Raw genomic sequence first — 13,069 nt, 5'->3', positions numbered from 1 at the left:
GCTAGTAATGCTGGCAGTTAGATACTGAGTTGTAGATCACTTGACAGCATGCACAAGGCTTACTTTCTTGCTTTATCCCCAGAGCTTAAAAACAATGAAAACACACACCCAGAGACACACGCACAGATACACACAGACAATACACACACACACACACACCTGCAAAAACAATGACTACATTGCAATAAAGGAATTTGAGAGAATGTTTACAATACTATGAACTACACCAAAGTTTTCTAAAACCTTTAACTCTACCCTGGAACACTGATAGATTAAGAAGAGCTTTCTCTAGGAGATAGATGCAGCAGATGATGCTTATGGAATTCCTTGAAGAATAAGTCAGCTTTTACCAGGTGCTTGGAAAGCCTTTCTGAGTGAAGAAAAGTGTCTTGTCGAGGAGGGACCACAGAAATGCGAGCCTACGGAGGGAGCACCTAGTGCAATGCAGAAAGCCATCTTCAGGGTGGTGCGGCTCCCCTCCCACCTCCAGTGTCTGTAGCCCTCTTTATTTAATTGATTTACTCGTTTTGGAGACAGGGCCTTGCTACATAGGCCTGGTTGGTTTGCACTCACAGAGGTCCACCTATCTTTACCCTTTTCTTACAGAATGAGAGGCGTCACTTAGGTTTGAGAGTTTATGGCATTGTCTCAGTAAGATAACAAGGCACCCAGAGAGATAAACAGCAGAATGATAATGCTGGAAAAGGCAGGAAAGGGTTCCAGGTGTGTTCTACTATATTGGAAGATAAAGGAAGGGTAAAATTGTGGTTGTGATAAAGGTGGCTCAGGGAAGTGGGGGAGGGACGAAGTGGCAGCGTGGGAGGCAGTAACCCTCCTTCCTTGACAGAGAATCTTCAGCTGCATGGTGGCTGCATCCCTGTTAAGTGAGGTAGCAAATGAATTCGCCCTCCAACAAAGTTGGCTACTAGAGTCTAAAGGTTCCTCCAAATAGTCCTATGGAGCTGTGCTTGGTTCTATGATTCTTGTATGTTTGTATGACATGATCAGTTTTTATGTGTTAACCGACGCTTGACAGCTAAAGATGTAGCCAAGAGTGAGTTTAGAAACTGGACACCTTTGTAAAGCCTCAGTAGCCTAGTATGCCACAAAGCAATAATGGACGTTTTTAATTGCTGTTCTTTAAAAGCCAAATGAAAATATAAATTTCAACTTTGGCCTTTGTGCCTCATTGTTGTAAAGCCACACCTAAAACAAAGACCCTGTCAGAGAGAGTTCCAGGACATCCAAGGCCTTGAAAAACCAAACCAAAGCAAGCAAAGACCTTGTAATACTCATTGATAACTATCATTTATTTGAAGAATTTACAAATAAGAGCAAATTTTCTTAAAACACAATCTCCCCTATTGATCATGTTTTTGTATCTTGCATATTTTGAATAATCAGCCCCAAACAATGCCTAAATAAATGACTTATTTTGTTAAGAAAAAAAGCAGCATTAAGTGGAAACATTAGCATTTAAATGATTGCTATGGAATAGTTAAAGCAAATATCAAAGAAACTAAATATATTATAGCATTCAATAATATAAAATGTAAATTTTTTTATAATTTATATATTATTTTTTAACATTAAGATTCTGTGATTAATATGGAATCTAGCTCTAATTTATCATTGAATGTTTCTGAAACTATCACTGTTCTTTAATAGCTGAAATGGCATTTGGCTGTGGATTTTTTTTTATTTTTAACAAATTCAACATACATCTGTCAAGATGGATTTTGATTTTTGTGTGGTTGTTGCCAGTGCGCCACCTGCTGGTAAATCAATGGATTGGCTGTCTTCCCTCTAACCTGTAGCTGAGACAATCCAGCAGGAATGAACCCTCTAGTTGATTACCAAATACCAAGCCACAGCCCTAAAAACATGTACATGCAAGTAAAGCAGTAAATGGACTCAGTAAGTTGTATTTATACACTTACATGTATATATCTGCAATGAGAATAATTAAAGACAGAGGTCATGAGCATGAGAGGGAGCTGCAGGGGTAGGGATTCATGTCTACAACATTGGGCAGTACAGAAGCTACTGTCTGCGGAGAGAAGAAAGGCAGACTCAGCAGTGAAGTTTTAGGAAACTTACTTCAACTGTCACATTAAGAAACCATGACTCAAATTCACTTGGATTATTACCATTTAGGAAGTAATTTCCACTTGGGAGACATTATAACCACGTCTTAGTATTTCCATTGACGAGGGAGCATTTGGAAAGTTTACCTTTTGTAAAATTAAAGGTTACATTTCTTCCTACTCATTTTATTGAAGCAGAAAGGTAGGCCTGTTTGTGTGTATTGTGTGCAAAGTACTGAATACCACACTCACTTTACAGATGAAACATTTTTTTGTTTTGTTTTGAGACAGAGTATGCTATATAACCCAAACCGACTTCAAGACTGCAATTCTACTTTTGTCTCCTGATACTAGGTGTGCTTCCATGCAAGGCTAGGAATACTTCATTTGATTCTCTGTCTTTGGGGTTTCAGTAGGCAAGCTTCTTTTTTCAGGCAACTGATTTCTGATGTTGTTGACATTGCTTGTTTGGTTGATTTATTTATTTTCTTTCTTTTTTGGTTGTCAACCCCAGTTCTTTAGAAAGGATCCCTGGCCATTCACAGGCAAGGAAAAACTTTGAAATATTGAAATATATTCCACTGCCATTTCTCTTCGTTGCAAATTAAGGATAAGTTCATGGACTATGCACTTGTCTCTGATAAATCGTGCTTAGGGAGATTATGTCATTTTGGTTGTGCAAGCTTCATGCGTTCAAGTCAGCACCAGCTCCAGTGGGGATTACTCCCCTAATCAGAGATGGAAGTCATTCGTTTGAGAACAGTTTCAACATGTTCTGAAGAAACTGACCTAAATCAGTAGGTAGATAAATGTTTGTCGGGATGGGCTACAGCTACTAATTACAGTTTTCAGAAAATTCAGTCAGTGGTAGTCATTACATAATGTTTTGAAGTTAGCTTTCTCCATGAGAAATACAATTGTTCAGAAGAAAGATCACATTCTGTCAAATTCATTTTACAGTTGTACAATACAGTAGAAATCAGTTTTAGAAATTCAATGCTAATTGTTTTCCAGTTTCTCATGTAATATTGTTTATGAGATCTCATAAATCATTTCACAGGCTCACAACATGTATTATCCACAGATTAAAGTAGATTCAGGAGCACAATAAATTAGCTGATATTTTTCAAAACTATCATCAGTTGGATGGTTTGGTTGAATGTAGGTCTTCATCATGGTTACTTGGGTCCTTCGTCTGACCTTTTGTGTTTCCTTAGCTTCCAGTGCTTTCTTTGAGTCATGTCCCCAGTTTTAGATTTCACTATGTAAGTGTTTCCTTTCCCAGTTGTAGCACATGCCTGCATATTACTGCTTATGTTTTCAACCCAAACTTATAATATAATCTGGTAATTCTTTCACGAAAAAATGATGAAGCTGTTATTTTTAAGCATTGTTTTAATTAGTTCACCCCATCATAGGAAATATGACACGTATTTTTGTAATGTTTTACAACAGGCTAACGTGATTTAAAAAAAAAAAAACTTTTAATATGATTCAGTAGCTGCTGAACTTACAAGTGCTTGTGCCGGTCAGATTTATATTTTATACTTCTATGTATGATGTTAGTTTTATAGTATTGTTTGAAATAGTCTCCTGCTTTTGAGGCAACAAGAATAGGGAGTCTCTTAGCTGTCCCCCCCAACCCCCAACAAGGACGCTTACTGCTGGAGAAGAACACAGAAGCCCGCTTTCATCTGCATAGACTCAGGGGGTAGCTGCAGCTGCAGGGTCACATGCTGCCATGTGGCAACCAGAGGGCCAAGCACAGCCTTTAGCTCTCCTCCATGCTATTTCTACAGGACCATTCTGTGGATTGGCATGTTTTCTATAATGTTACAAAAGGGCAGGCAGATATCTGTCATTCATTAGTCCATGTCACCAGAGACAATACTGCAATAAAAAGGAGAATATTGTCCAAGATGACTGATGAAGTAAATTTGTGATGGCCAGAATCGCTTCACTGAGTATGAAATTTACATGAACATACACATGCTCACCACATCATCATCACTTCTTTAACACATCCTAAGTTACATAGGTATTGGTATGTTTTTTTATGTCAGTAAAGCAGGTAAATGATTTTAGGTTTTTACTTAAACCTATAATAAATTTTAAGTATTGAGAGACAATCCTAAATTTCATGAGAGATAATAACCTTTACTTATAAATAGTTGGATAATCTAAATAGGATTGGAGTATACATGCACAGGTGTATTTAAAATTCTGTATTGTTATTTTGTCCTGCTTTGCCTAATAATAGAAGATTAACAATTAAAGCAACGATTACCTAGCATCTACTAGCTGCCAAGAATTGCTCTGCTTTATTTATATAAAATAGTTGACCCACCATAACCCTCTGAAGTAGGTAATGTTGTTATTTCTATTGAAGTATAGACAACATGGAATCAGCAAGACCCGGATTTATTCTAGCTCTATCTTTTAAAGACTTTGGACAAATTAAACTATTTTGAGCTTCAATTTTTCACCTGTAGAGTGAGACTTGCAATCAGTACTTTGCACATAATACACACAAAACTAAGCCTACCTTCCTCCTTCAGTAAATTGACTAGAAAGGAAGGCAGCCTTTAATTTAACAAACCAATGCATTTCTATTTGTGAGATATTTGATAGGATAAAGTGTCTGAAACATAGTAGATTCTCAATAAATGAATGTTTAGTGAAAATATGAAAACATACAGGAAATTTGCCAAAATACTCTAAATATGCCCATGGTTGCTAAATATTGTGAATACTTGCTTAGGTTGAAGCATTAGAATTATCTGCTTAATTTGTCATTGGTGAGTAAATCTCTTGGAGAATGAATCTCCTTAGGTGTGGTTTTTGAAAATTTCCCAACTGGTGGCTAAGAAGCAGCCAACCACTTGCAGCAGTTGGAATGCACGCCTCCTGGTGCAAGGAAGATCCTCGTAGTGTCCAAGAGGTGATGAGATTTGATTTTAGGTTGCTAAAACATTTATAACCAATTTCAATCGCTCATAAAGTCACCCAAGACTTTATGAACTATTTGTTTGTGTCAAATGTGTATACATTTATTTTGGATCATTGATGAGAAACTATTTTTAAGATGTATACTTTAGTTCATTATAACTTAGAAATAAAACATCAGCGTTTCCTTATCCCACCACATCCTGTTCCCATTGCGTTGGCTAACAGCGTGCTGCTGTGGAAGATGACGGTACTGATGGGCGCCATGGTGGTAGGAAAGCTAGACGAGAACTGAAATGAGAAAGAAAACTTCAAATAAAAACCACTTAGCCCTAGGGCCTAAGACTGGACTTTAGCTTCTGAATCCAACTTTGATATATTTTTCCTTTGAAAGTGGGACCGTCTTTCTCAGCAAGAAGATGTTGATTGGATTTGTTTGTGGGTTTAAGAGGTCATGGCACTGAAGAGTTAAATTACAATTCTTCTGTCATAGTCTTGCCCTATTTCCACTACTTTACTAAAATTGGGAATTATTCCCCTGTGGGTTAAAAAATTAACAATTAAAGCCATTATAGCGAGAGGTATTATGTCCTATTGACCTAATCAAAGACTGACTCATTTTCACCATCACTTTTGGTGGGCAGCCAGGTTTGCCTCCCTGTGTTCCCTCCTGCCCTTTCTGACTTTCTTATCATCAACACGGATAGTCTTCATGGGGCAATGGTAAATTTCTCACCTCTTGTGGGATGAAGTCATTCCATATGTATGTTCCATCCAGATTTATATCATGACCCCAGGCAGCACCCTACATCCAGGCTTTATTTGCTCAATAACCTCTTCACTCTCTGTATCCTGGTTTGAGTAACTGACATTTATTTTTACTTTGATATCTGAACCGCAGAGCCTACCAGTGGGATTCTTGCTGGGACACATGCCAGGCCAATTCTGGCAGCTTCATTGCAAGGCACCGAGTTTAGACAAAAGTCTTGAGAGCCATCTGAAACTCTGCAGCAGTCCTAGGCTAACAGGAGCTAGCCACAAGCAACATCTTATTTTAGAAAGGTGGGGCTGAATAAATGTGAGTTTCCAAGAACTTGAAAAAAGGGACGAATGGCTCCTCTTTCTCTTCGTCCCCTGAAGATTGTCAGTGACGCCCCTGTACAATGTGCGGTCCCCCAGCCTTTCAGAACTGATGGAGTCCAGATGGAATCGCAATGTGAACTCACTGGTTCTGGCCAGTCTGCCCTTGACCCCATGCATTTCTTTAGCTCTGTGTTCCCTGAGAAGAATCTGTGGAATAATGAGGCTATCAACCAAGTCCACAGGCCGGAAAGGGCCTTTAAACATTGACTTCAAAGACGAGATCATAATTTGAGAACTGCAATGTAAACAGGAACAAAAAAAAAGAAGGGTGCTTTTAAGCTGTTAGCAATTAAGCACTAATTAAGCTCTTCATTGCTGCAGCAGCTTCCCTGCTACCTCCTTTGAGTGTGAATAAAGTTTCCAGAGCTTCATTTCTCTTAGTGAAAGGCACCATTTGCACACTAACCTGCAATAGAGTGATGCTCCATAAGCACACCCAGGTCTAGGTTGTTAATTGGATTTCTCAATGTCATCTACAGTAAAAAAAACTCAGTGAACTAGGATGCAGAGAGAGAGAGAGAGCCACACATATCCAAGTCAATGCAGCTCCTGCTTTGTGTACAGAAACATGAGCAACGCACAAACAAAACCCAACCGAACCAGCTTGCTTCTCTCAGAATTGATGGGATCTTCCTGTTTCAAGCACTGTGAAAGAGAGTTCGTTTCCTTTTGCTCAATCAACTGGAGCATTTTTCTAAGAGAATCCTTTACTATTTCTTAGGTAGCACTGTCTTTGGAGATGAATTCTTGCAGCCTAACATACAGACATAGAAAGCAGGGGGAGAGCAAAGGAATGTGTCAACATCCCAGTTATATTTTGACAATAAATTGTAGGCTTCAAGTTTCACTTTCAAAAGTGGTTTTTTTCCTGCCCATACAAATAGCAAACATTAGATAATTTGAGTCATTGCCATTTCTTGTTATAGTGTGGTCTTGAGGGTGTGCATGCCGGAGTCATGTGACTACTACAGCCAGGTTTTAAGAGGGGCTGGCAGTTGAATGACTGTTATTCCATCAACTGTGTGAAGTATCTTTTAGTTCCCACCCACTGAAGATTACAGAATGTTAAATGCTATGGAAGATAATGGGAGGTACATAGTATGAAAGATACCATCTCAGACTTTCTCTCAAAAAAGAAGGCTTGCTTTAAACAAAGCCGACAGTCTAACCAGAACACATTATATCTCCAAGTCTGCTTTCATTGTTTGGAAAGAACTGAAGGCTCCACTTGAGGACTTTTCTTGAAAAAGAAAAAAAAGTTTAATGGAAAGTTTCAAAACAGCAGATAAGACCCAGAGCCTAGAAATGGGGAAAGGTAGCAACAGGGCTCATGGTAACCAGTGGAGACAGAAACATGGCATCAGGGTCAAGTTCGTTTTCTTTCCAAGGGAAGTTTGGTTCTCTGGCCTTCATTTCCTTTAGTCTCTTTTTCTTTGCTGATAGGTCCAGACCTGTGATAGGGGTGTGATGGAGTTCTCCTCCAAATAGTAAAGTGTGGGTGATACAAGCCTAAACAACTTCTGATAAAGCTCCCACATCTCAAGTCAATATAAATGCACATTTCAGCATCAAACTATCGTTTCATTTACAGAAAAACCAAAAGTCACTGTGATGCCCAAGAACCAGTCATTCACAGGAGGATCTGAGGTCTCCATCATGTGTTCTGCAACAGGTTATCCCAAACCAAAGATTGTCTGGACCATGAATGAGATGTTTATTATGGGTTCACACAGGTACTGGGTTTGTATCATCTTCTTTGTTTTTATTGAATGAGAAAAGTTGATGAAATTTTGGTACCAAGTGAGTCAGACCCAAACTCTAGTATTAAAACTTGATGAAAATCTATGGCTTCATACTATTTTAAACAGACTAGTAAATGCCAAAAATAATGTATATGGTGACTTTAAAAAGTATGAAGTCATTATTCCTTAATTTCAATAATTAAGATAGAATATTCTCCAGTCTTTTGAGTAAACATGACACCGTGCATCGTTCTATTTCTAACTTGAACTGAGATGGGATAATAAACTTTATTTTGGGGATAATATGATATGGTTACAATCAATCTATATAAGGGATTACCATGAATTTAGTGGGAAAAGAGAAAGACAGGGAGGACTGGAGGACACAAAAGAAGTTCCATTACAGGCCGTAGATATTCTTGATAGTTGCTTCCAGTGTTACTACAGTACACTAATGAGTCTTTTATGCTACTGCATACTTCCTAAAGCGGCATTTAGGCTTATAAAGCAATAGATATGTGGATCAGAAGCATCAGGGCTTCTGGACCTCAGGCTTCCATTACTCCTGGTTTGGTATGACAAGGAAGCTTAGATTTGTTCCAGCAAACTGAGCCAGATTCTATTTCCAGAAGCATCACAGATTCTGTGGATGATGTAGGGGCATTGCATCTCTCAGGTTTGCATGTTGAGGAACCCTTTTCTGAGCAGTTTATCACAAGAGCCAAGACTACCTGGGTGCAAATTCCCATACCTCAGTTGTGAAACTTCTTCACACATCTGTAAAACAAAGATGCTTGCATTATCTGGGCCATTTGGTCATTGGGAAGACTGAAAGTTTTACTAAAGAGAAGTCTTCCATAACAGTCTCCAGCATAAAGCTAATTCAGGACACATGATATCTACGATGGTTCTGTCAACTTGACACCATCCAGAATCTCCTGAGGAGAGGGTCAGTGAGGGGTTGTTTAGATCAGGTTATTCTGCACGTGTACCTCTGAAAGGTGTTTTATAACTAGGAGGACCCACTCTGCATACAGGCAGCACCATTTCAGGTGCTAGGTCCTGGCCTGTCAAGGAGTGGAAAAACAAGCTACGCAGGAGGTATGCACACATGCGTTCTCTCTCTGCTATCGACTGTGCATGGGATGTGAAGAGCTACTTCAAGTTCCTACCGTGGCTTCCCCATGATGATGGAACATAACATGAATTTTAATCCAAATAAGCCTTTTTTGTCAGGGTATTTTATCTGAGAAACTGAGCTCAAAAATAGGACAGCGTCTATTATTATTATTATTATTACTGTTACTATGTTATCAGTATTACATCTTTCCTTATAACATGATGCTCTTGACGATGTCTGAGGTAAACAGAATTATAACTTTAAAATATTTGAAGAGGGTACTAAAGTGTCTTGCTAGTATTATACAATGTTACTGCAGTATTTTAGATTTTACTTTACTTTTTTTTAATGCAAAGATACAGGATGACTTCAGATGGCACTTTGTTCATCAAGAATGCAGTTCCCAAAGATGCAGGGACCTATGCTTGCCTGGCAAGCAATGCGGCTGGAACCGATAAGCAGACTTCTACTCTCAGATACATCGGCAAGTATAATCAGTTTAAAAGGCAATGGAAATAGGGCGAATGTCCTTGTTAGCGATGGAAAGATCCTTCCGGAGAACTAATGTTAAAGATCAGTTGCGCCTGATACTGTAATTTATCACTCATTTCACATATTGAATAATTCCTCACTGTACACAGTGAGGAAATCTGTCAACAGAAATCAAGGAAGTGTACAGGTTGTGAAAGGCTTCTAGACTGTCCACAGAATTTTACCCTACCATGGTTTATTTTCAGTAATTTTTCATTTTCAAAATAAAAATTCCGTCTTTTCTCATCTCACTTTCCGTTTTATATTTATCTACTTATAATCAAAACTGAGTCTCATATTATTTTTTTGTGTTTCATTTCCCATTCTTTCTTCCAAACTTAAGGCATTTATTAAGGTGTATATAATGATATTATTCAAGAGCATATCTGTATTTAATTTGCACTTCTTAATATTAGTTGAAAATATCATGATGCATTCAGTGTCAGGTTGTAGATTGTGAATCCTTTATTTGGATAAATAAATAATCTGCCTTTTCATCCACTTCAACTCAACTCCAAACACGATAACATGAAAACGGTCAGTGTTGAGGAGAAAAGCATGGAAAGCCACGATAGATACAGGGAATGGGTGGCGGAAGAGTGAAAGTGTCACATCACAGGAGCCTGGAAAAAGAGAGCACAAGACACAGATAGAGGAATTATTTAAGGGAAAGTTGGTTTCGACTCAGAAATAACTGAATTAAAAATGTTCACGGCAAACAGGTGAAGACATAACCAAGGATGAGAATGTGGACTCAGTGATGCAAATAAAATTCCACATGGCAGAAGTAAATTTTGTGCTATTCACAGAGAAGCCAAATATCCAAGTTTTCTTGCTGTATAACACCCAGAGTATGACAAATTCTCTGCTGGAGACTGAGTGCTAAAACAGAGACAACCAACCAAAACCACACCAGTCCTTACTCTTTAAAGTTCCAATAATGGGAGTTGATACAGAAAACTATAAAAACAAAGCACAGACAATTACCGTGGGGCTGTGGGGGAGGTCAACGGGGTAGAATGAATTCTGACTGGGGAATGTCAGAGAGGTCCCAAAGGATAGGATTTAAGTTAAAGCTGAAAGAATGAGTGGAATCTGAAGTGCCTCTGTGGCAAAGGAGAGTTTGGGGAAGAGGGCTAAGGCAAAGGGAGGAGAATGAATAAAAGAGCAAAGAGCTTTGTGTTCGGGGCTCTAGAGTAGAGCTCTTTATCCAGTGATAAGCCAGCAAGTCAAGTGCAGGTGAAGCTGGAAAGGCAACCGTTTTGGGCTTCGAAAGCCAAACTGTTGGAAAGCAGCAGGGATTGCTGGAGGGTTTTAGCATGGGAATGATGTGATATTTGAGGAGAAAACTCTTAGTTTTGTTTAAAATGATCTCAGTTGAAGTTACGAAGGTCTTGAACCATTTAGGTAAAATAAAGTGTGTGAGCGAGCTAATGCCAAAGGATAAAGCCAAAAACAAGAGAAACACAATGTATAATAAACATAAAGGAATAAATGTATTATAGGAATGGGCATCTATATTTAGCATGTCAGGGAAAATCAGAGAAAAAAATAGAAGACAATTACAGATTACCACAAAAACACCCTTAAAATCACATAGAAAATATGATTTTAATTTGTCTGCAATTGTATTAGCCTCAGTTCTATCCCTCTTCCAACTTCTCTTTGGTTCTTTTAGTGTTGTGGGTACAGATGCATTGATTTGTCAGAGCTCAGTCTCCTTACAGATCACTTTTTTAGCAAAAGCTCTTAATTACTTTCCTACACTTTCCACCTGTGTTTCCTCGTCATTTTCTTGGCTTTTGTCATTACTTTTGTCTAATACCCTTGTTTTGATCTCAATATTACTGTTTCCATCATATGCATTTGTACACATACAACACAAGAGTCTTTCTGCTTATAAATGTAAGTGGGGATATAATACTGGGGTAATGTTCATTGTTTCACTCAGCTAACGAAAGTCCTTATGGCATTTTCTAGACATTGACTGTTTGTATCTTTGTGTTTTTCAGAAGCCCCAAAGTTGGTGGTAGTTCAGAGTGAGCTCTTGGTGGCCCTTGGGGACACAACCATTATGGAATGTAAAACTTCTGGGGTCCCTCCACCTCAAGTAAAGTGGTTCAAAGGTACATTTCTTAGGTCTGGTCATGTTTGGCTTACTTCGTTTGTGTTTTTTTTTTCTTAAAAAAATGATTTGTTAAAAATTTGTTTTGGTGTGTGACTTAGCAGGCCTATAAAATGTGTTTATGATCTCACTGGAGACGATAGTTCAAAATTCTGAACTCTGAATTTCAGGATTTGACATCTGGTGTGGATTACAGGACTGTGAAATCAAAGCAGGAGAAGTCTGCCTTGCTAACCCAGCTGAACGTTCTCTTTGTTAGTTTAGGACTGTTTCCTGTCGAAAACTGTCCAAGAATATTCAGTTGATGTTTAAAATAGCTTCCCTGGTTTTAGTTCACTTTTCTTAGAGATGAGCGTTCACACTATAAAAACGCTAGATCCTCAAGGATGCCTTCTGCAAATTGCTCAACTGCAGATACCGAAGCTCGCAGGAAAACTGACAGACAAGCGACATCCCAGTCAGTTTCAAGATATGCCCATCAGTTGGAAAATTGATATCCATATTTGAACGTATAGATAGACCCCTAATTCTACAACAAGAACACCGAGTGCTCTACTGGGTCTTAATGAGGCTTGGTCTGTGTGCAGATGATGATAATCTGCCTCTGTGCAAAATCCCTGCTTCTACTTCCCTCTCAGCTCATTACAATAAAAATAAAGAGAATGCTGTAGACTCTGTAAAGAGAGGTTGCTAGGATTATTGAGATGCTGTTTGCAAAATACTTTTTAATCTTCAGATGAAAAATGCTAAATAGCACAAAGCACTGTTGTTATGATTCTGTTTGTTAAATCATAGATGTTCCCATAGCAACAGGTTGATGTCATAATCACAAAATTATGTATTCACCTCGGGTTCAAACTTAGGGAACATGAGGTGAAAAGAAAAAGGCTTTATGTAAAAAGACAACAAATATTTTTAAAATAATTTAAATCAAAATCACGGAGGGAAACTAGGAAGTAATGCCATTTTTTTACTTGTCTAGCTCAAAGTTCTATGTTTGTATGTTTTCCTTGATTTAAAAAAAAAGTATTTCTGGTTTTGTTGCTTATTGAAGTTCCTTAATGAGTTCCTTATTTCAGTGACTATAAACTAGTTTCACTAATTAGAAATGCTTAACTTTTTGAATTTCCATTTAAATAAATATACAACTTCAAATTCAAATTGTGGTTAAATAGACATAGCTTTTGCGCGACTCGGTAGTTTACGATAGTAGTAGACTCTAGGAAGTTACGTGTGGCTCCTGTGTAAAATCACATGGAAAGTCTTGTTCACAAACCAGGCATGCTTACCTGAAAAGCTCGTTCTTCATGTCAATCTCTGTCCCGCAGAAAACAAGGAGGAGCTAGGGAATCGTGCAACCAAACACATGGAACAA

General features: G+C 38.3%; 1 protein-coding gene across 2 annotated transcripts in view; it reads left to right on the top strand.

Annotated features, from left to right (window-relative positions):
* Window positions 1–13,069, top strand: part of Hmcn1 (hemicentin 1) — a 452,651-nt gene that overhangs the window by 212,561 nt on the left and 227,021 nt on the right. The window contains exons 12-14 of one of the 2 annotated variants that reach the window (XM_075988199.1): window positions 7,768–7,909; window positions 9,395–9,522; window positions 11,582–11,695. In XM_075988199.1, coding sequence (XP_075844314.1) covers window positions 7,768–7,909; window positions 9,395–9,522; window positions 11,582–11,695 — 384 coding nt within the window. Of the gene's footprint in view, window positions 1–7,767; window positions 7,910–9,394; window positions 9,523–11,581; window positions 11,696–13,069 lie in introns of those variants that run through there. The other variant, XM_075988198.1, reaches the window with a different exon arrangement.

Source organism: Microtus pennsylvanicus, chromosome 10 (genome assembly GCF_037038515.1).
Source record: "Microtus pennsylvanicus isolate mMicPen1 chromosome 10, mMicPen1.hap1, whole genome shotgun sequence".
Lineage (NCBI taxonomy): Eukaryota > Metazoa > Chordata > Mammalia > Rodentia > Cricetidae > Microtus > Microtus pennsylvanicus.
Note: the sequence above shows the minus strand (reverse complement) of the source record. Positions and strands in the feature narration are given on the sequence as shown.